We start from the raw sequence: 23365 nt of genomic DNA, 5'->3' as shown, positions 1-23365 counted from the left end.
TAACCGCGCTGCTTGTATATACAAAAGTAGGTATAACTTTAGCTAAATCGTAGAAAGATTACAATTTCTTATTTTTATTGAATTTCCAAAATTCTCTTACAGGCCGTACTATAGAATCGAAGCCTTTCTTTTCGAACCACCGTTTTACACAAATGTCAAGAATGCCGGAGACTAGGAGATCTCCATTACTCTCTTTATTACGAACGCTTACTTTGGGAATAGTATTTGCTTTATTTATTAGATATGCATTCACAAAATCGGATATAAATAAAGTAAAATTCTTCAAACTATCAGGTACGAATAATTTTTTCGACAATGAACATCCAAATAAAACGATAAAGGATTTTCCCGTGAAAGTTTTTGCAATTGGTGATATTCATGGAGATTTCCATAACGCTCTCGATATCCTTTCTGCTGCTGGAGTGGTGTCTCCAGTGGATCCGTTCGAATGGACTGCAGGTAATGCGACGTTAGTCCAAACTGTAAGTTTTACATGATAGTTAATAGAAAATAGAATCCTAATCAGTATTCTTAGGGAGACATTGTCGATCGTGGTCCAGATACCAGGTTCCTTTTCAAATGGTTTGACAAACTAAGCACTCAGGCAGAACAACAAGGAGGACGGGTCATTCGCTTACTAGGAAATCACGAATTTATGAATGCTAAAGGCGATTGGCGCTATGTTCACTACGGAGATCTTGTCTCATATCCTGAACCTTACATAGAAAACCGTAAATACGACTGGGGACCTGAAGGGGCAATTGGTGATTTACTCATAACTAAATACAATGTTACATTCAAAGATGAAATTAGTAGATCTCATTTTATGCATGCAGGACTTTCTCCAGAATGGAGTATGCAAGAGGATTTTGTTAATTCAATGGGGCATGACGTTTTGGAAATGTTTATGAAGGGTGAAGAATTATCTGACGAATTAAAGGAATTTTGGGGAATAAAGGGCCCTATGTGGTATAGAGGATATGCTCAACTTCCTACGGAAATCGCTTGCGAAGTGGCATACAACGTCACGAAGACTCTTAACGTTGATCGTTTGGTTATGGGTCATACACCTCAATTTTCAGGTATTCGAAGTCGCTGTAATGGCCAAATCGTTTTGATCGACACAGGATTATCTAGTGCATATTCAGGAGAACGTGCAGTATTGAGAATCCTTAAGAACGAACGCATGAGTATCGTAGAAGCTGTCTACAGAGACCGTGTTGTCAGATTGTAGCCTCTCTCAGCTTCTCCTAAGGATCAATGACTAAATTGAGATATTTCCCAACAGAAGAGGTTTTTATAATTCTAATTTACTTTAACTCAACCCTTCTTCTTTTTTAGAAAAATTTGAGTACCTTGTATTTGTCCCTTAATTATAATATCATATTTTCTTCACTTCTTTATTGGGAAAACCTTCTACAGTATGTAGTCACTGTTGGCCTATTAATTTCCTCAATTGAAATAATTATTTTCTCTACCTACGCAACGTTTCAGGTAAAATTGAATAAACTCACTTCCTACCATTTTCATTTTACATTGTTTCGTCTAACATATAATTTATTTATGTTACTTAAGAGTCGAAGTAACAATACTTAAGGAACTTCATAGTACTAAATTAACAACCTCGCAATACCTATAAAGACATAGAGAAGAACTCGGGTACCTGCCAACAGCGATATACTCAAAATGATGAATTTTATGCGAGGATCCATGTTACGCCAAGTAAAAACTGGCTCTCTTCAATTCTCTCGACTCGGAGTCCGTAATGCAGCCACCGCTGCAGCCTCAGCTCGCCCTCCTATTCAATTGCATGGCCTTGATGGTAAGTTTCTTTTACAGAGAAAATGCAGAACATAATGGGTTCCGTCTTTTGACTTATAGTTCCTTTTGTTAACGTTAATAGGTGTCTATGCTTCTTCCCTTTACACTGCTGCTGTAAAAGAGTCTAAGTTGGACCGTGTCGAAAAAGCTTTGACTACTTTGGGAGCTACCTTAAAGGAACGTCCTGAGCTTTCCCAGTTTATTTCTAATCCCTCCATTAACTATGAGGATAAGAAGTTGATTGTCTCTTCCTTGAGCAAGATGACTGGTGGTGATGCCTTATTGGGTAATTTCTTCAACCTTTTGTCCGTAAACAATCGTTTGGCGTTGCTTTCCCGCATCCAAAATCAATTTGAAAAGATTATGCGTGCTCAACGTGGTGAAGTAGAAGTCACCATTACTTCCGCTGCTCCTTTGGACTCTAAGACTTTGTCCCGTTTGGAATCTAAGATTGCAAAGTCCAAGTACGGCAAAGGTAAACTCTTGGTACAAAACAAGGTTTCTCCTTCAATCCTTGGTGGTCTTATTTTGGAAATCGGAGACAACATCCTTGACGTGAGTGTTTCTTCTCGTGTCAACCATTTGAACCAACTGATGACAGGTAAGTACATATTGGAATGACGTGAAATTAACTTTCTAGATGCTATTTAAATGTTTTTCCAAACCTTCTTTTGAGCATGTTTTCTTGTCGTGCTTGCTGGACATTTGTCAATGCAGAATTTCATACGCTCCTCTCCTCACTCTGACAGGTCTGAAATTTCTTTTACTATCTTCTTTTTCTATTCTTGCAATGTTCACTTATAGTCGTTATTCGTTCTGTGAAGTGGCATACTTGAGTTTACTGAATTATTAACTTCCGTTTGTTCCGAATATATGCCGTTCAAGTAACACTATAGAATGCTAAACATAGTTTTTAGTAGTTGTTATTTGATCTTCTGATGAATACGATTTCCTCTTTTGGAACAGACTAGTTAAAAGCTTTAGCAAAGGCACTTATACAGTAAAATTATTGAAAGAAGATATACTTAAAGATAAAAATTGGTTTATTATCGATGTAAGCTGTTAGACATTATACACTCGATAGGAGAAGGTCGAAGATTCTCGTGCATATTTAATTACGGAAAGACCTAATAGCCTTGAGAAAAATAAAGTAGCCTCATTCTTCGTATTATAGTCAGATTAAAGTAGTTGAGTCACGTTAAATCATGTTGCTCTTTATCTTCTATAAACAGTAAAAACAAAAGCTGATTAGTCTCGTAGGTGAATATATCAGTTTTAATATTACAACTTGAATTTCCATGTTTTATCCTATCTTACAACAACATTTGCCTGAATTTCTTCGAGGTATACTCGTAAGTCCATCTTACTTAAAGTGATCCACCACCTACTGTTTATTAGAACAACTTTTTACTGTGATAAATACTTAGGGTCAGTCCTCAAAAGTCTGATTTATTCTTAATCCTATAAAATGGACTCTTTCTTACAAAATTTGGTGAATGAATGGCTTGCAATTGATCAAGTATGAAACTTCCATGTTGATAATGAAGTCAGACATTAACGAAAAAACAGAATGAGACTACACGGAATGAAGTGAAAGACTTGTTAAATGCTGGTGATTATGTAACTTTGAAGCAAATTATGCAACCAAGAATTGGATTTGGTACTTCTGGTAAGTTGTGCGATCACTTCCTGTTGCAATTTACGATGCACCCTTCCACTTGAGATAGGCTGTCAAAGACAATCCTATTTATTGAAAGTTAAAGATAATAATTTGATTGACTGCTTTCATTCAGTTTTCAAGTAATAATCATTCTCACACTTTTAACACTAAGCTTTTTCATATGGATGGGTGCCGAGATATATCGTTAGGTGGAATTGAAGTAGTTGATTTCTAACCATTATCGCTTAGGTTTACGAGCGGAAATTGGGGCAGGATTTGCTCGTATGAACAGTTTAACCGTCATACAAGCTTCACAAGGATTTGCTGAATATTTAATTCAGACAGTACCTGGATCCCAGGAAATGGGCGTCGTTGTAGGTCATGATCATCGACATAACTCGCAACAATTTGCTCGTTTAACTGCTGCTGCTTTTTTGAATAAAGGTTTCAAAGTGTATGCTTATGGATTTCTTATTCATACACCACTTGTTCCATTTACTGTTAAAAATCTGAAAGCTGCTGCTGGTGTTATGATTACTGCTTCACATAACCCAGCTGCTTACAATGGTTACAAAGTTTATTGGAGTAATGGATCCGCGATTATCCCTCCTCATGATAAAGGAATAGCTACTTGTATAGACAAGAATTTGAAGCCATTAGTCTGGGACGAGAACCTTGTCCATCATCATATGCTGGCGAATCGTACTTTTTCGACAGACGTACTAAAACAATACTGGTCTCAGCTTCATGAGTTTCACAGTGAGAATACCTTTTCCTTGGATATGAAGCCATTGAAGTTTGTCTATACTCCTATTCATGGAGTTGGTCTTCCTTTCGTTACGTCTGCGTTGGCTCTATTTGGTGAAAAAGCTGACATGATTTCCGTTCCTCTTCAGGATTCACCAAATCCTGATTTTCCAACCGTCAAATTCCCCAATCCAGAAGAAGAAGGAGCACTGGATCTTGCATATAAACAAGCGGATGCTCATGACGTTTCTTACGTCTTAGCAACCGATCCTGATGCTGACCGCTTTGCATTCGCCGAGAAGATAAACAACGAGTGGAGATGTTTTACTGGTGATGAAGTTGGCTGTATTCTTGCTTACTTCATATTTCAAGAATACAAGAATGCAGGCAAACCTGTAGATGATTTTTATGTGCTATCTACCACCGTTTCCAGCGCTCTAATGAAGTCAATGGCAAAAGTCGAAGGGTTTCATCACGTTGAAACACTAACAGGTTTTAAATGGCTCGGTAACGCCGCTGCTGAATTAGAAGACCAAGGTAAATTCGTGGGATTAGCTTACGAAGAAGCCCTTGGCTATATGGTGGGTGGCATTGTAAAAGATAAAGACGGCGTGAATGCTTTATTAACTTTTTTGCATCTTCTTAAACGTCTAAAGCTTCAACAACTTTCCGTTACTCAGGTTTTTGATGAGATCTCTCAAAAGTACGGTTACTACGTAACTCAAAATTCTTACTTCTTCTCTCGTGACAATTCGAAACTTCGAGGTTTGGTGGATGCCCTTCGTAAGAGTAATACGGAAAATGGATACCCAACAAAGTTAGGGAGCCGAAACATAACTAGTGTTCGTGATTTGACTGCTAATTATGATTCCACAACAACAGATAAGAAAGCTAAGTTGCCGGTTTCGAAGAGCTCAGATAATGTAACATTTGAGCTTGAGAATGGCCAAGTCATCATGACCATTCGTACTAGTGGTACTGAGCCTAAACTTAAGTACTATATATGTGCAAGAGGTAGTACATCAGAAGAGGCCCAGCAGAATGCTAGAGAGGTTTGTGCGGACATTAAAGATGAATGGTTTAAGCCCATGCAGAATGGTTTGAGCATGCCTTAATGATTGTATGGACTTATTCTTTTCATGCTAAAAAGCGATTGTTGTTAAATATATATCCTTGATGCAATTCTTTATATTCGAAAAAAAAAATTAACGCTAATGTACTTCTAAATTATAGAAGCGATTCAATGAGATTAACCAAATTTGACACAATTTAAACTAACTGAACGAAATGACAGTGAAGACATTTCAATTAGAGAAGCATAGCCAAATTCATATCCAACGGATGACTACAACATAACTGGGGAAGTTGTGAGTATTTACTTTGTAGGACATGTCGGATGCCTTGAAGCAATTGTATATAGGAAGGCTGAGGATTTTGAGATAAAACCTCACGAAAAGCATACGAAAGTGCACCCGTTGCAAATCCGTTAACGTTTGTATCAGCACTTGTTTGATTATCTTTACAACCGGAGATAGAAATAACATCAGCTGGTGAAAACTTGTATTGTCTGGAATATTGAAGAGCATTATTATGGAATCCACCAGAGGCGCTTTGAACAATGTTTTTCACATTGCTGAAAATACCTCCAATATCACCAGCCATATACGACATACCAGCATGTAGAACATTCATACCTGATTCCTTAAGCATATTCGGTTCTTTAAGTACACCTTTAGTAGAGTAGGTAAAAGGAAGGTCAAGAGCACCTCCAGAATGACAGGCTAAAGATTGTTAGTCCAGTGTAATTGTTATGGTGATCAACATACAGTCAAAAATGGCCGTCAAGCGACATCCAGGAGGTAAAGGTCGGACCATAATGTCATGCATCTCATCATCGACAATTTGTCCTGAGACTTCATGGTCTAAGGGATAAATCGTTTCGTCGTATCCATCAGTTTCATCACCATCTAAATCTTTTGTTTGTCCACCATGTCCCTGTAATTGATTAGTATATCAATCTCATTCCTCTATGTTCTTCTTTAAGCATACACTATAATGAAAAAACAACGAATCCTAGAGCAATGTTAGAATCAAGGAATCCCCAAAACGCATGAAGAGACATATCAATTGATAGTTTTAATCTGTCTTCTTTCAAATTCATCAAAGAAAACGTGCAACTTATACTGATAACCCTCTTCTCATGAACTTACATTGGGTTGAGCGCCGCTTACAAGCCATCGCATGCCATCCAACATGTTTTGACGAGTAGGAATACCTCTTGGATGTTGAGCATAATCGGTCATAATTACTGAACGGTTAATTACAGTATCAGTGATTTAATTACAGTATCAGTGAAAATCCATACCCATGTCGTCAGCCTTATATCCGTAACGCTCTCTCAATAATTGACCGGTAGCCATAACGTCTAGATTTTTTGTTAGAAAAATTCAAGTCCTAAATCTTCTGTTCTTAAAAAAGGAATTCCTTACCATTGATACATCCTTGTAACTCATTTCGAGTATTTACATAATTTAAACCGATTAGCAAGGCCTTGCGTTTTCCTTGACAAGTAGAGTATTGATAGTCAAATGATCCACCACCTGAAAGCCCATAAGACTGAGAGTTAGAACTAGGTAATTGCGGTCCCTGGTACTCTGGATTGTTATACGCATAGTTTCCTGTAGCAGGAGGTGGCCCAGACGGAGGTGCGTATCCAACATGTTGACTAGCAACAGCATCAACGTGTCCCACGTTTTCAGTAGGTACTTGATTGGTATAGCCATCTATATTTGGTCGATTGCTGGAAGGAGGAGGTCCCATTGGTGGTGCGTAGCCTTCATTTGGATATCCTCGAGTTGGATAAGAATTGACAGGATATTGAGGTCCATAAGAACCATAATTCTCCCCTGGATAACCGTTATAGCCGTAACTCATTGTCTATTTCCTGTGTGGAAAAAAGAAAAGCTTATGCTGGGTGAATCAGAACTCGACTGTTGAGCGCTCTACAAAACTACTAATAAAAACAGAGCATGCTAATCTATAGAACTAACACAGAATTAGAATCATAATATGTTATACTAATTTGGAGCAATGTCGTTTTTTTTCCTTTTTTTTTTTTTTTTTTTTTGTGTGTGATATTTTTTAGTTATTTAGGAAACCCATCGCAGCTTGGCTCGATCTTGATTTTGTCTTACAAGTCGATTTTAGTTACAATTAAACGTTTAAAGCTTCAGATTGTAGTAATTCTGAATTTAAGTATTGTTATCGATATTTAACCACAACGAAGGGTATAATTAATTGAATTTTAACAATTATAATTAAACCTAGCTATTAACCTAACCTAATCTATTTTTAATCCTTTTATGTTTTGTTTTCTTTTTGAAAAGATTACCTTATAAGAAGTAAAATCTCATACAATGACGAAGGCGTCTCAAAAATATGCCGACAATGCCCTTTGGTTGTCAACACTCAAAGAAGAAATGACACTGTTAACCTGATCTACAGGGAATTGGGACAAATATGCCTTGGAAGCTTCAAGTAAACGAGCCAAAGTACGGCCACGCAAAACTCCAGAAGCCAAGGTATCTGCTAGGACAGGGATGACAACAGACAACTGGGTAGCAACGGCCACATGGTTTTGTTCCATCAACTCGGCCAAGAACATATAAGCGTATGGTGCATCATCTTCATCATGGGTAACGGGAAGAGTGTTTACCCAGAAAGTGATAATTTTGTCAAGATCCTGGATACGCTGGCTACAGAAGCGGCAAATTTTGCTGATGGCAACAACAATATTCTCTGTAGCATATATTTGTTCTTCGTCTCGAGCATCAGGATCCTCAAGCATTGTGAATAAGGTAGGTAAAGCACTAGAGCAGATTTCGGAATACAACTCTCCACCGTGTTGAGCAGCCACACCTATACCATAAGCGGCAGCTTGACGAATCTCTGGCTCTGGATTTTGAATGCCTTCTGCCAAGTAGGGAAGGAAATGATCTTTATATGCCCATGAATCAGGTCCAGTAAATTCAATTAAGTCATCCATCATACATAAGGCCCATTGTTTGGCAATAACATCGGAACCATTCAAAAAACCGTTCATGTATGGCAACAAGCGCTCCCAATAAGGGCAGAATGTTGCTTTGTGTTGTTTCAAGACTACGCCGAACGTTCTGTTGATTTCATTTAGCATATTCTGATCATTTTCTACAGCCAAGATAACATCCTCATCTTCCTCCACATCAGCCTCACCATTGCGAGAGCTTTCTTCGCGCTCTTGAACACGTTGAATGAAAGCTTTTAGTTGAAGATCCACAACTGATACCAACTTCTCCATGGAAGCAGCATCGAGACAAGGACCAACCATTTCTAAACTTTCGTACAAGCACTGGAAATAATCAGACAACATTTCTGAGCTTGGCTCGCTTTGGATATAGTCTAACAGTTTACGAAGGATGGGATCCCAGATTTCGGCAACCTTGACAGGGTCTCGGTTACTAGCAATTATCCTGCTATTCAGCAACTGGGGGATACATTTGCATGATGCTGAGCGTACACCGTCATGGAAGAAAAACTTCAAACCAGGTAACACAACAGAAGTTAAAACTTCATTGACATATGGATCAAATTCGCCTTTAAGCTCGGCAGCATAACATACAAGCATCTCTGTAGCTGTACATTTATCCTCTAATGTACTAGTTCTGATGCCAACTTGCTGTCCATGAACAGGAATAAATTCCCAACCGTCTTGCTCTGAAAATTTGCCTTCATCAGTGTCATCATCAATGATTGTGAAATCTGGTTTAGAGGTAGCAGCTGCAAGCAAAGGTGGCATAACAGATCCAAGGAAGGGAACGAAGTCGCTTCCAAGGACGCGGCAGATACGTCCCCATGCAGAAATCAAATAGCTAGCCTGAGGATCATCACTGTCAGTAATGCTCATTTGTATGGTTCCAAGGACCTGAATAACTTCCTGAGAAACTGGTAAGAAGCGAGCCTTTCCAACAGCTAAAGCAATTAAAGTAGCACATTCCATTGCTTTACCACGCAAGGTTCTGAATTCTTTGCCCTCAGCTTGGCGTAACACACTAATTAAGAGAGGCATAATAGCATCAAAGTACTTATCAAACTTTTTAGCGGCGGCATCGGCAACAGTTGCAATGGTGGTAATAGCTTGTTCCTGAACATAGCGTTGAGGACATTGCAAAAGAACAAGAAGGCGCTGAAGGATATCGTCGAGATATGGTTCCAGAACCTTGTTGTCAGCCTCTTCTGAGAAGTTTACCATAGCAGCAGCAGCATGAGCACGTACACGAGCCTCTGGGGAGTCTAAAGTAGGAATAAGGGATTCAAGGATACGAGAAGGATACTTGACTTGCATATCAGGGGCAAAATCAGTAGACATTTGACCAACAGCATTGCAGGCGGCCCAGCGAATTCGAGGATGGGGATCAGCCAACAGAGGCAAAACCATGTCCAATACACGGCTTAGTTCACGCTTCATTATTTTTTCAGCACCTTCAGCAATGGAAGAGATTGCCATAAGGGCAGCATGGCGTTCAGACCATTTTTGAGAAGAAATCAAACCAGGCAACCAGGTAAAAGAAGGAGGAAGAATAGTCTTACCACCAAGTTTTCTAGAAAGACGATCCATTGCTTGTTCAGCAACGATATAATTAGCATCGCTTTCATCTTGGTCAAGGTCATCGGTGTCCAACCATTCTTGTAGATTTTCAGCCTCATCTTCCTCATCACCTGCCACGTCGGTCATGAGCATGAGGCATTGCAAAACAAGTTGATTAGCATATTCTGGTGATCTTCTGCACATGGCAGGAGCTCCTTCGGAGAAACAAACAAGGGCTTCCAAAGCAGCTTGACGAGCAGAATTTTCAAGGTCCTTATCTTTGATAATACCAAGGTTAAATTGCAAATAGGATTCGAAAATATCGTTGAAAATTTTGGGAAAGACCTCGGCAATCTCAGTGATGGCCATGAGGCATTCAGTAAGGTTTTCAGAGTCACGTTCTTGCTGTAAAGGAGGAAGAATGTTGAGGAGGGCGGGCAACATGGGGATGACTTGATCGCGAACAGATTGTTTGCTTTCCAAGACAACAGATGAGTAAGCACGAACTGCAGCTACGCGGACACCGATACTAGGATCACTAAGGCCAGTGCTGAACAAGGGAGCAACGGCGGCCTCTTGGCCTGATAACAGGAGAGGCAAGGCGGCGATAGTACGGTAGACAGAGTCACGGAAGGATTCTTCAGGAGAATTGACAGTACCAAAAATGGTGGTAGTAAGTTCAGGCCACTGGTTTTGGCAATCAAAAACAGAACGGGCGATTTCGGCAATGGTATCACAAAGCTTATTACGAACGGTGGGAACGTTCTCTTGAACAAAGCAAGTCAAAAGCTGGTTTTGAAGAGTCTGCTTGGCTTCGGCTGAGATGCTGGAAAACACTTCGAGTTCGCTATCACTGGGGAGAGTTCGAAAGGAAATTCTACGAATGAGCACAAGAGAAAATGAGCGAATCTAAAAAAGAGAAAGCATGGTTAGTTGGTTGTCAACAAGACAAAAAAAAATAGAATATGCTGAATTGCAAAAATAAAGAACGAAAGAGAAAGGAAAAGAAAAGAAAAAAAAGACCCGCTTTTCTTTTTTTTTTGTTCTAAACGATTTCTCTTCATCATTTCTCTATTTTGCAGAGATTTATGTAGAACATACAGAAATGTCTTGACTCTGAGCAGCGAGAGCAGCTAAACCATTTAACAATAAGTCAGCACGTTCAGCAATCCAGTCGGCAGTCAATACTTTTTCGGCCTCAGAACGAATAACATTATCGGGGGAAGCTAGTCCTTGAACCAGGACTAGCAAAGAGGAAAGTGCATCTGGTGCAACACTAGAAGACATGATGATGGATGAATTCTTTTCGTCTTAGGAAAAGAAAAAAAAAAAGCAATTCAGCAGATAAGTAAGGAATTACCCAAAACAAAAGAAAAGAAAAACAAGGGAAAAGAAAAAAAAAAGAGACGAACGGGTCTCTGTAAAAACTGTTTAACCGTAGACACTTGTTTATCAAAACAAGACGCGAGCTACGATTTAGAAACGAGTGAATCGGGTTAAACTTTGGATTCAATCCAAATCTATAAGTGTACAATAGAAAATGCCTAGTGCTTCCACGGAAATGGAATCCAAGGGCAGATGCAAAAGAAAAGCCGTCTACAGCAGAGATTCTTTTAGGAAGCCAAAAAAATTACCGTAAACCAACGAAATTTGAAATCCTCAATAACAAACGTTCACTAACTGAGAATACAATTTTTTAACGAACATTGTAAAACTATCTAGCGTACCTCAACGTAAACACTAATCTAAAGGTTTCACAAACTACCACCACGTTAAGTCATGTTAAGAAAACCAACAGAGAAAAACAGTCGATTGAACAAACTGGAAAGAGGTTCGGTAAAATCACCCAAGTATAGGGCCAGCTAAGGCAAGCCAGCTCAGCACAGCCCAGCCCAGCCCAGCCCCGTTAAAGTCAGTAAGCAATGTCAAGTCAGGGAGAAGACAGAGAAACATAATTGAACATGTTTGCAACATGACTGTACAACTCTTTATCCTTGCAAATAAAACAACTCAACGAATGCTGTTACAATTTTTTTATGTAATTAGGGAAATTCCAGGTTTACGCGTATAATACATTTTCCATTCTAAGCAAATCCATTTGAGAACGATCCGATGTGTCTGTTTACTTACTTATTTCTACCCTACCATTTCAAAAAGTTTCGATTATTGCTTGCTATCGAGGGAAGCCTTTCTTCCAATAAGGATGCCCAAATACTCCTAAAGGTCCATAAACGGTGTTGTTAGATCTCGCTAAATTGATATCAGCGTGGCTGTGAGACTGTAAAACGTCATTCCTTAATTTTAGTCATAACTTTCCCTCTTTACGTTTGGCAAGCTTTTATTCAAATACAGTCGTTTAACGAGACGTAACGAACGTTAGCGTTGATAGTAAACAAAAGAGATAGGTTGATTTTTATTATGAAAACAAAGGATGAAAAGGAAACACGAAATTTTTTTTTCTTTTTTTTTTTTTATATCAAAGGAAAGAAGAAGAGAATTGGTTTTTTCATATTAAAATTCAAAAACATTTATTATTATTTATTGAAAAAAATTGATTTTCTTTATTTTGTTTTGTGTTTGATTTCATCTGGTTTCTTTTCTTTTCTTTTTTTGTTTTGTTTTGTTTTGGCATTTGTTGATAAAAGACGCGACGCGACGCGTTTTTGTCGTTCATGTGTCTCTTTGGCGTGTGCCGCGCCTACACCGGCCCGGCCCCGTGTGGGCACCACCACCATTACCATTTTTAGTAGCATTTGGTGCAAGATAACTATAAACAAACAGTCGGCGAAGATGCTAAAACTAGAAAGAATAACCAAACAAGGGAAAAGTAAAGGAAAAAATAGGAATGTAAAATAAATTAAGAGTAAAATAAATCAAGTTTAGTAAAATAGATATAGAATAAAAGGAACATCATTGCTATAACGACTGAATTAGTAGCCATGGCCCTTATACTAAACAGCAGCAGCAGCAGCTGCTGCAACACTGGTAGAAAAAAAAGGTCAATACTATAGTATCGGTTCATTTTCACTCTTTTTTATATGAATTTATTTCTTCTTAAAAAATGGTCTTATTTCCATTTGAAAACAAAATTGAATCAAAAGATCCAAAAACGAAAAACAATTGATTCGCGCGCCTCATTTTCCATCTAAACAAAATAAAACCAAACCATACCACCTGAACGCCTCGTCACGCTACGTTGGGACTCGTTCTGGTAACTTACGTGGCTGTCCTTGGAATCCCTAATAGCAAGCCATTGGTTTCCCTCCATATTAGGTTTTAGGAATTTTATAATGTTTTATATTAGTTTCCCCTAAGCTGTATAAATTCACCCCCTCACACCAGCTTGCCGTCTTCCACGAACCAAACACACCCTGTAAACCGCTAATAAAGCAATCGTGTTCGCGTGGTGTTTTAGTTTGGTGTTAAACAAACTTTTTTGGATAGACGCTTTGGAAAGAACTTTCAAAATTCTCGCTAGGTTCTTTTTCTTCGAATTTCCCCTTTTTTCGAGGAAGGTAACCTGATTCCAAAGCCTTTTCTTTCCAAAAACTAGGATTCTCCTTTACAAAGTTTCCTCTACCGGTTTATAAACGCGTGGTTTTTTTGTAATTTGAGATCTCTGTCTTTCCACCATCTCTATATATCTTTGAACCGGTTGGGTTGGTCTCATTGTTTCTATCTTTGATTGACATTCCTTTTGACCCGAAACGCCCATCGTTTTAGGGATTCTCTATTTATATCCCCATTTGTTTGGTTCGGTTTTATTTTTTTATATCCGTTGCATACTTTTCGTAGTTTAGATTGGAATTTCTTGAAACGGATTCTTTTCTTCTCTTTTTTACGGGTTTGCTAATCGTTTAATCTCTTCGGTTCTTGCAACCCATTCCTTATTCTTTGCACTTGCTCTTCGCATACATTTCAAGCTTGCTCCGTTCTCGCTTCGTTGCTTGCTTCTTGGGCTGTAACTGCTTTTGTCAACGTGTAAAAGGTAATTATCGGAATATCCTTATCAACTTGCATTCTTTTTATATACTTTCCTTATTCCCAGATTTCCTTCTTTGCATCCAGGCATCTCCCATCTTTACTCTACCTTCAACTATTATACCATAAAGTTCGGAACGACAAGACAGTTTTCCATCATTCTTTTCGGAGTTTATAATACAGGGAGTATTTAATTATTTTACTAAAAATTACAGGATAATACTTTCATATAATTGTTATTTTGTAAATTATTCTGTCTTTTTCCCGATCTTAAATTCTTTCTTTTTTCTTTCTTTCTTTTAACTATTTCTTGAATTTTCTCTTGTTTATACTTTGTTTTCCCTTTGGATCTCTTGTATTGACCCTTTGCTACAATGAATGCTAATCGCGGTCACCCACAAGGTTCATCAGATCCTGCCAGCGGTGGATATAACCGCGAATCTGAGGATTATCATGATAACGCTTACCAGCGCCCTTCCGCTTCCTCCTATGACCGTGAAGGCTATGATAACAACTCACTTTATGAGGAAGATTATGCCGATGGCTATGATTATCCAACAGGTGTAACCGAAAGCTACGGCGATGAATATACGCCTGTGGATTCCGGTGAAACTGGTTATCAATACACGGCTAACAAAGCCAAGGATATCCATCCTTCTGATGAGTACGGTTCGGATTACTCCGATTATAATGCTCGACCTGCTGAGGACAACTTTTACAACTTACGAGGTGACGGCCGCTACAACGGTCATGATCCTAGTTCCGACTCTCTCGCTAATGTTTACAACAGTGTTCCCTATGGTGCGAGTCCTTACGAATTCAGTAACTCCTCTTTTGTCGGAAACTCTGGTCCAGGTACCCCTATGGACGCCGATAGTGCCTCTTTCTATGCTGACAGCTCTAACTTTGCTCCTAGGGAACCATATCCTGCTTGGACCCCCGAAAACGAGCTTCCTCTGACTAAGGAGGAAATAGAGGATATCTTTATTGACTTAACCAATAAACTTGGTTTCCAGCGTGACTCCATGCGCAATATGTATGACTTTTTTATGACTTTGCTAGACTCTCGTGCCTCTCGTATGACTCCCGATCAGGCCTTGTTGACTTTGCATGCAGACTATATTGGTAGCGACCTTGCCAACTACAAAAAATGGTATTTTGCTGCTCAAATGGACCGTGAGGATGCAATCGGTCTTGCCAGTCTTGGTGTTTATGGCGGTAAAGTTACTTCTGTCAAGGAGAAAGGTAAGCTTTTTTCAAGAAATAAGAAAGCTCCTAAGGTTGCCAAACCCCCTAAAAAGTCCCGCTTCAAGAAGAAAAAGAGGCAAGACGAGCCTACCGAACAGGAGGATGAATATATTGATGTCAACACTGATGACTCTTTAGAATCTGCCGAATATCGCTGGCGTTCTCACATGCGCCAAATGACTCAATTTGAACGCGCACAACAGGTAGCTCTTTGGTTGCTTTTGTGGGGTGAAGCTAATAATGTTCGATTTATGCCTGAGGTTATGGCATTCTTGTTTAAATGTGCTTATGACTATATCGCTTCTCCGGAAGCTCAGAATGTTACAGAGCCTGTTGAAGAGGGTTATTATTTGGACAACGTCATTTCTCCTCTTTATCAGTACATGCATGATCAACAATTTGAAATCATTGACGGTAAGTATGTTCGTCGTGAACGCACACATGAGCAAGTCATCGGCTATGATGACATTAATCAGTTGTTCTGGCATGCGGAGGGTATCGCTCGTCTTATTTTCGAAGACGGTACTCGGTTGATTGATATCCCCGCTTCAGAACGTTTCCATAGACTTTCTGAAGTCCAATGGAACCGTGCATTCTATAAGACATATTACGAAACTCGATCCTGGCTTCATCTTATTGTTAACTTCAATCGTATTTGGGTAATTCACTTCTGCATGTTCTGGTTCTTTACTGCTTACAATTCCCCTACTCTATACACCAAGGAATTCCACAGAAAGGATGGTCCTCAACCTACTGGTGGCTCTACTTGGGCTGCTGTAGCTTGTTCTTCCATCCTTGCTTGTATTATTATGTTGGTAGCCTCTCTGTGTGAATATTTATATGTACCTCGTCGCTATCCGGGATCAAAACCAATCTGGAAGAGGATTATGCTAATCCTTGTAGTTTGCGGTATCAATCTGATCCCTATTGGTTATATTTTGGTGTTTTCTACTCCGGAAAAACAAAGGACTGGAAGAAGAAAAGCTGTTGGTGTAGTAGCGTTCTTGATGTCTATTGCGACCTACCTTTATTTCTCTCTTATTCCTCTTCAATCTGCATTTGGAAAGTGGGCTGTAAAACCAGATAGGAAATACTTAGCCAACAAATACTTTACTGCTAACTTTGCTCCATTGAAGTTTGACAACCAGGCCGTTTCAATTCTTATCTGGGTTTGTATTTTTACTTGTAAGTTTGTCGAGTCTTATTTCTTCTTGACATTGTCTATTAGGGACCCAATTATTGTGCTCAGTACAATGCGTCCTTACCTTTGCTCAATCTATTGGGTAGGTAGTAGACTATGTTTCGTACAGCCTAGAATTTTGCTCGGTATTATGTACTTTACGGATTTAATTTTGTTTTTCTTGGACTCTTATCTGTGGTATGTTATTTTTAACACTATTTTCTCTGTTTTAAGATCATTTATTCTTGGTATTTCGATCTTGACTCCCTGGAGAAATATTTATAGCCGCTTACCACAGAGAATCTACAGCAAAATTCTTGCTACTAACGATATGGAAATTAAATATAAGCCTAAGATTCTTATTTCACAAGTATGGAATGCGGTTGTCATTTCCATGTATCGTGAGCACTTACTCTCCATTGATCATGTTCAGCGTTTGCTTTATCATCAAGTTCCAGCTGAAGAAGGACGTCGTACCTTACGTACTCCAAATTTCTTCGTTTCTCAGGATGATCATACTGTTCATACTGACTTCTTCCCTGCTAATTCTGAAGCGGAACGTCGTCTTTCGTTCTTTGCCCAATCCATGGCCACTCCTGTCCCCGAACCTGTTCCTGTTGATAACATGCCTACGTTCAGTGTTTTCATTCCACACTACGCCGAAAAGATTCTACTTTCATTGCGTGAGATTATCAGAGAGGAAGATCAACTTTCTCGAGTTACGTTGCTTGAATACCTTAAGCAATTGCATCCCGTTGAGTGGGATTGCTTCGTAAAGGATACTAAGATTCTTGTTGAAGAAAATGCTCCTTATGAAGATGATTCCGTGTCCGAGAAGGAAAGTGTTATCCGTAGCAAAATCGATGATCTCCCCTTTTACTGCATTGGTTTCAAATCTGCTGTACCGGAATACACTCTTCGTACTCGTATCTGGGCATCTCTGCGAAGCCAAACATTGTATCGAACTATCAGTGGTTTTATGAACTACAGCCGTGCTATCAAATTATTGTATCGTGTTGAAAATCCGGAGATTGTACAAATGTTTGGTGGTAACACTGATCGTTTGGAACATGAATTAGACCGAATGGCTCGTCGTAAATTTAAGATTGTTGTCTCTATGCAACGTTACGCTAAGTTCAGCAAGGAGGAATATGAAAACGCAGAGTTCTTGCTCCGTGCCTATCCTGATCTTCAAATTGCCTATCTTGATGAGGATCCACCTCTTGAAGAGGGTGGAGAACCGCAATTGTTTGCTGCTCTTATCGATGGTCACTCTGAAATTATGGAGAATGAACGCCGTCGCCCCAAGTATCGTATTCGATTGTCTGGTAATCCCATTCTCGGTGATGGTAAATCTGATAACCAAAACATGGCTTTACCATTCTATCGTGGTGAATATCTTCAATTAATTGATGCAAATCAAGATAACTATCTAGAGGAATGTTTGAAGATCCGTAGCGTTCTTTCTGAGTTTGAAGAAATGGAAACCGACAATGTTAACCCCTATTCGGAGACTGCAAAGGAGAGGAACTACAATCCCGTGGCTATTCTCGGTGCTCGTGAGTATATTTTCTCTGAGAATATTGGTATCCTTGGTGACGTTGCAGCTGGTAAAGAACAAACATTTGGTACTCTTTTCTCTCGTACTCTTGCTCAAATCGGTGGTAAATTGCATTACGGACATCCGGATTTCTTGAACGGTGTTTTTATGACTACTCGTGGTGGTGTTTCTAAAGCCCAAAAAGGTCTACATGTCAACGAAGATATTTACGCCGGTATGACTGCCTTGCTTCGTGGTGGCCGTATCAAGCATTGTGAGTATTTCCAATGTGGTAAGGGTCGTGATCTAGGTTTCGGTTCTATTCTCAATTTCAATACAAAGGTTGGTACTGGTATGGGTGAGCAAATGCTTTCTCGTGAGTATTACTATCTTGGTACACAACTTCCCTTAGACAGATTTCTTTCGTTTTACTTTGCACACCCTGGCTTCCACTTGAACAATATGTTTATTATGCTCTCTGTTCAACTTTTCATGGTTGTCCTACTTAACTTAGGTGCATTCTATCATGTGGTCACTGTCTGTTACTATGACAAGTCGCAGAAATTAAGTTATAGTACTACTTTTGTTCCCCAAGGTTGTTATCAACTTGCTCCAGTTTTATCTTGGTTGAAGCGTTGCGTTATTTCAATTTTCATTGTCTTCTGGATTTCTTTCATTCCCTTAACAGTACATGAATTGATCGAGCGTGGTGTCTGGAGGGCTTTTAAGAGATTTATGAAGCATATCGGCTCGTTTTCTCCATTGTTTGAAGTGTTTACTTGTCAAGTCAACTGTCAGGCAGTTGTTGCTGATCTTTCTTTTGGCGGTGCTAGATATATTGGTACTGGTCGTGGATTTGCCACAGTCCGTTTACCATTCTCCGTCTTATACTCTCGATTTGCTCAACCTTCAATTTATGCTGGTGCTCGATTCTTGATGATGTTGCTTTTTGGTACACTTTCTGTTTGGGTTGCACATTTGGTTTACTGGTGGGTATCCATTATGTCTCTTTGTGTTGCCCCCTTCTTGTTCAATCCTCACCAATTCGATTGGAACGATTTCTTCGTAGACTACAGAGAATTCATTCGTTGGTTATCCAGAGGTAATTCCCGTACCCATGCTAATTCTTGGATTGGTTATTGCCGGTTAAGTCGTACCAGAATTACTGGTTACAAGCGTAAGGTTTTAGGACAACCTAGTGATAAGATTTCTATGGATACTCCTCGTGCAAAGATGACGAGTGTGTTCTTTAGTGAAGTCTTGGTTCCTGGACTGTTAGCTGCAGGTGCAGTTATTCCTTATTTCTTTATGAATTCGATGCCCGGTAATCCCTCTTACGCGAATTGGTTAGACCATGATAAGATGTATTACACAACCGATCCAAAGACCGGTACTAATCCTATCTTACGACTTGCGATTGTTACTCTCGTTCCAATTGCGGTTAGTTTCGGTATGGTCGGATTCTTTGGAGGTATGGCTTGCTGTATGGGTCCCCTGTTTGGATTGTGCTGCAAGAAGTTCCCTGCTGTTCTCGCTGCAATTGCCCACGCAATCCAAGTCATTATTTTCATCGTTGTCTTTGAGGTTTCTTGGTTCTTGGACGGTTGGTCGTTACCTAAGACTGTGCTAGCATTTTGTGCTGTAACTGCTGTTCACAGATTTATCTTTAAGCTTCTGACACTACTTACGTTGAGTCGTGAAGTAAAGCAAGACAGTTCCAATATTTCATGGTGGTCAGGCAAATGGTGGGGTAAAGGGTTCGGTTATCATGCATTCACTTTACCTGCACGTGAATTTATGTGCAAATCGATTGAGCTCAACTTGTTTGCTACCGACTTCTTCTTGGGTCATTTGTTGCTTTACTTCATGCTTCCTGTAATTTGCATCCCATACGTTGACCGCTGGCACTCTGTTTTGCTCTTCTGGTTGAGACCTAGTCGCCAAATTCGCCCACCTATCTTCTCTACAAAGCAGAGTAGACTCCGCAAACGTATTGTGCGTCGTTACTCCGCTCTGTATTTCTCAATTCTACTTCTTCTTTTAATTTTGATTATTGTACCTTTGGCTGCCGGTAGCGAAATCTGGCAAGGACTTGGAGGTGTCGATGCCATCTCTAAGATCAGTCCCTTGTATCCAAACGGAACAGTCAAGAACCTTACTGGAATGAGTATTGGCGGAGGATTGAGACAGCCTAGAGATGTTAATTGGACTCGTAACTACACTCAAAACTATGCAGGAATGAACTTCGTCTTTAATACCACGTATTGAGGTTGATTACTATTTCTCTGTGTTTATAAAGAAATATGTTTCTTACTTTATGCATTCAGCATGAAGTTGATGGATCATTGTAAACAGCGATGTTTTCTGATTTAAATATGGTTTTCATGTTCCTTTTCGGAATTCCTATTATATATATTATATATATATATTGTACTGGCATATGTTATTTACTATTATACTGCATATGATGCAAAACTTTTCCTTTTGTTAATTACTATACTAAGGGCAAGAGGATGGCTAATTTTTTAAAAAGTTGTTCATCGTTTCTTTTTCATTTTACTTTCTTATCATTGTTATTTCTTATTTCTACAACTTTGAAATAGATGAACTTTTTTTTGTGCGGTCGCAAGTCTTGGATTTAGATAGACCTGATCTTTTACGCATCTAAAGTTATATACATTATATTATCTCCACGTTTATTTCTTTATCTATAGAATTAAATAAAACGTTTAGTAATTTGCTTATATTCAGTTTTTAGTAGATTCGTAAGAATGCTTAGCTTCTATTCGTGTTAGAAGAAAACCATCGTTGAAATGATGGTAGTTGTTTCCAGAGATGGGTATAAAGTGTGTACGGTTGGGTTCATCGGTGATCTGCTTCAATATGTTTCTGGTTTTTGTTTTGTTTTATATGCAAAACACCCCATTGTTATTGTTTTTGAAATACTTCAAACTTTTACAATGAACAAGTGATAATAAGCTCGCGATAATACGTCGCGAGCATGAATAGCTTAACATCTTCGGTATATTCCATAATACGAGACCAGCGCAAAAGCCCCTAAGCATTCATAAAATAAATAGGAAAGCAAAGTGCAGCAAAAGAATTGTATTTTATGAACAGTGTTAAAAAGCCCAGTTGATACAATCCTGGGAATGCAGATACATTGTCAAACCAATAGGAGTACTAGAGGATATTCTTCAATTGGTTGTGAAAGAGGGATTATGTTTATATACATTGAGAATTGTTCTGAAAGTACGAATGTAATTCGATTTCTTTTCGTTTTGTAAGTTCATAAATTATTACAAGCTATGTTTTAAATAACATATGCGTTAACCCAAATATGCTTATATGGAAATCAAATAGACGCGAATATGCCCTATAAACATATAATATGCGCGAAACGAAATATGATGATAAGTTGTGTCAGTATCGCAACACCAAAGAAATCTTCATCGTTCAGATGACTCGTAAACAAAAGAGCTGAGTGCAAGAAGAAACTATTGTAACTAGTAGTGTTTCTTTTTTGTTTTGTTTTTTTTAGAGTTTTTTAAAGTATTACATAATAAAAATGGTACAATTATTCGGCGGTGCTTTTCGAGCTGAACTACCTGAAAACTTTTTGAATGCAAGTGCTTTGAGACAAATCCCAGATAATCAGGAAGTTTTTCTTCAAGATTCAAAAGAAAATTTGACTCTGATTTTGGAATTACTAGAAGCAGTTGAAAAACCTCACGATGCAACAGTCGCCAAGTTTCATTTTGATAGCATTGCTTTCGATAATGATGCTAGTGATTCTGTTATTTGGAAAGACGAAAACTTAAATAAAACCGATATTTCTGGATTCCATAATGAGTTGGCAAATGGTACTCGCGCTTTTGGATGCCAAAGAATACTGGAAAAGGGAAAAAAGGTTACGGATCCCGCTTCGAATGTCGCTGTACTAGTGCATGTAATCACCTTGCAGGATATTGAGACAGACATTGTATGCTCCGTAAATATCCCTTTGTTCGAAACGTTGTCTTTTCCCAAAACGTTAGCAGATGTTTCTCCTGCTGACGAGGCAACCTTGCAAACTGCAGATAGAATCTTGAGTCAGTTTACACGTTCTTTGGTTCTAGTTGACAAGAGCCTTTTTTCTTCAGCTTAAAATTAACTCAAACAGCAAAAAGCTGTCTATGTCTGCTTTGAAGAATTACAGCTGCAATCGAAATTTTATTGTCCATTAAAAAGAATCAATGAAGAGGAAAGTATTTATTGTCAAAGAAAAGGGAAAACGGTATTGGAATAAAATTCATTGGGTAAATGTTTAATAGAGTATGCTTGAAATAGCTAGTAGTTTCGAGAACTTCTCTAATAGTACTTTTCCTTTTTTTTTAATAAACTTGTGTTAATTGTTCTATGTCTAGAAACCTCAAGTTCCCAACCGGGTCCCCTTTCCAGGAAAATTGGGATTACCAGTACCAGGCTCAGCAATAGGCAGAGATGCATACGCTAGTTCATCATATGGTTGGTAATTTTTGAAGCGATTTCCTATAGAATCAACCTTTTCTGCCCACCTTTTTAAAGGTATATGCTCAAAAATGTAAGGCGTCGCATAACCAGCTGCGGCACCAGAGGCATGACCGATGAAACTGGCGTAAGGTACAAAAATCGTAGTAATTAACAAGTATATAAGCGGAATATACTTTTTTTGGATATAGTTTTGAAACCTAAATGAACGATTAGAATCAAACTTAGCTAGAAAGCTATGCTTACGGCCCTTCAGGATTATGGACACATGTCGCAGATATGAACGCAAAGGCCCATCCGCTAAATCCAGCAATTGAAATTGACTCCTTTAAAAACATAAAACGATAAGCCACAAGATGCACCAAGGCAGGGAATAGTGTATACGGTACCATTGTTATGAATATACATGCAAAAGTGCCATGCTCCTTTTCAAACTTAGCCATTAATGGGAGCAAAGATGCGAAATTAAATATGATATGTAAAAGAGAGACATGTAAAAATACATATGTGTAGACTTCGAAGACTGGAAAGAACCATCAGTAATTTGTAGCTTTCAAATGCGTACTTACATAAGAATTTATGAAATACATTTTTCCATGATAATGCCAAATAACTTGTTGGAAACCCAGTGAAGGACATCAACTGAATGAACAAGGCTATCCATGTTACAGTCTTAGTCCATAACGGTAAAGTCTGAAAGAAATCTTTGATAGATTCTAACACTCTTGCAATCATTTTTTGTTTCTACTACCTTTTTATTCTTTGTATCTATACTTGGTTTTTGTAGACATTTGCAGCAAGAATTGGTATTATGCATAAGTAAAGTCGTTATAACGACAGTAAGCTTTATTCAGCTAGAACATGGTGTCCAAACTCGCTCTTAAGTTACATTTGTTTCTGACCAAAATACACGATACATATTTAGATATATGAATATAATCGAAGCTTTATGCGATGCAAATTTACACAGTGCTTCATATTTTGTTCATAGTACAATTCTAATATTACTATTCGGTTTTGTCAGTAGACGAACGGGTAATGCAGAAAAAAAAAATA

At 38.6% G+C, this 23365-nt stretch overlaps 9 protein-coding genes across 9 annotated transcripts; 6 read left to right on the top strand and 3 right to left on the bottom strand.

Annotated features, from left to right (window-relative positions):
- The first annotated feature begins 3 nt into the window (after positions 1-3).
- SOCG_02750 (phosphoprotein phosphatase) lies at positions 4-1581 on the top strand. Its single transcript, XM_013161240.1, has 2 exons — positions 4-482; positions 536-1581. The coding sequence occupies exons 1-2, from the start codon at positions 153-155 to the stop codon at positions 1232-1234; spliced, it is 1029 nt and encodes a 342-aa protein (XP_013016694.1). The 5' UTR covers positions 4-152; the 3' UTR covers positions 1235-1581.
- SOCG_02749 (F0-ATPase delta subunit) lies at positions 1520-3002 on the top strand. Its single transcript, XM_013161239.1, has 3 exons — positions 1520-1822; positions 1904-2422; positions 2462-3002. The coding sequence occupies exons 1-3, from the start codon at positions 1687-1689 to the stop codon at positions 2470-2472; spliced, it is 666 nt and encodes a 221-aa protein (XP_013016693.1). The 5' UTR covers positions 1520-1686; the 3' UTR covers positions 2473-3002.
- Positions 2939-6126, top strand: SOCG_02748 (phosphoglucomutase). The gene is made up of 3 exons (XM_013161238.1): positions 2939-3340; positions 3391-3490; positions 3731-6126. The coding sequence occupies exons 1-3, from the start codon at positions 3290-3292 to the stop codon at positions 5341-5343; spliced, it is 1764 nt and encodes a 587-aa protein (XP_013016692.1). The 5' UTR covers positions 2939-3289; the 3' UTR covers positions 5344-6126.
- On the bottom strand, positions 5382-7366 carry SOCG_02747 (metacaspase Pca1). The gene is made up of 6 exons (XM_013161237.1): positions 6718-7366; positions 6594-6653; positions 6439-6536; positions 6278-6301; positions 6055-6223; positions 5382-6009 (listed from the first exon to the last, which is right to left on the bottom strand). Exons 1-6 carry the CDS (start codon positions 7160-7162, stop codon positions 5537-5539), a joined length of 1269 nt encoding a protein of 422 aa, XP_013016691.1. The 5' UTR covers positions 7163-7366; the 3' UTR covers positions 5382-5536.
- A 292-nt stretch (positions 7367-7658) lies between these two features.
- SOCG_02746 (karyopherin Sal3) lies at positions 7659-11138 on the bottom strand (the record flags this gene model as incomplete). The annotated part of the gene is made up of 2 exons (XM_013161236.1): positions 7659-10760; positions 10953-11138. 2 exons carry the CDS (start codon positions 11136-11138, stop codon positions 7659-7661), a joined length of 3288 nt encoding a protein of 1095 aa, XP_013016690.1.
- Positions 11139-11716: 578 nt separating this feature from the next.
- SOCG_04956 (uncharacterized protein) lies at positions 11717-12756 on the top strand. Its single transcript, XM_013162386.1, has one exon. The coding sequence runs from the start codon at positions 12270-12272 to the stop codon at positions 12705-12707; it is 438 nt and encodes a 145-aa protein (XP_013017840.1). The 5' UTR covers positions 11717-12269; the 3' UTR covers positions 12708-12756.
- A 431-nt stretch (positions 12757-13187) lies between these two features.
- On the top strand, positions 13188-20546 carry SOCG_02745 (1,3-beta-glucan synthase subunit Bgs4). Its single transcript, XM_013161235.1, has one exon. It carries the CDS (start codon positions 14207-14209, stop codon positions 20066-20068), a length of 5862 nt encoding a protein of 1953 aa, XP_013016689.1. The 5' UTR covers positions 13188-14206; the 3' UTR covers positions 20069-20546.
- Positions 20547-20976: 430 nt separating this feature from the next.
- Positions 20977-23339, bottom strand: SOCG_02743 (rhomboid family protease). Its single transcript, XM_013161233.1, has 3 exons — positions 22879-23339; positions 22556-22832; positions 20977-22509 (listed from the first exon to the last, which is right to left on the bottom strand). Exons 1-3 carry the CDS (start codon positions 23042-23044, stop codon positions 22212-22214), a joined length of 741 nt encoding a protein of 246 aa, XP_013016687.1. The 5' UTR covers positions 23045-23339; the 3' UTR covers positions 20977-22211.
- Positions 21200-22213, top strand: SOCG_02744 (ran GTPase binding protein Mog1). Its single transcript, XM_013161234.1, has one exon. The coding sequence runs from the start codon at positions 21369-21371 to the stop codon at positions 21945-21947; it is 579 nt and encodes a 192-aa protein (XP_013016688.1). The 5' UTR covers positions 21200-21368; the 3' UTR covers positions 21948-22213.
- Positions 23340-23365: the final 26 nt, after the last annotated feature.

The sequence above is a fragment of the Schizosaccharomyces octosporus genome (assembly GCF_000150505.1).
Source record: "Schizosaccharomyces octosporus yFS286 unplaced genomic scaffold supercont6.1, whole genome shotgun sequence".
In the NCBI taxonomy this organism is placed as follows: domain Eukaryota; kingdom Fungi; phylum Ascomycota; class Schizosaccharomycetes; order Schizosaccharomycetales; family Schizosaccharomycetaceae; genus Schizosaccharomyces; species Schizosaccharomyces octosporus.
This window is presented reverse-complemented; position numbering and strand designations above follow the sequence as displayed.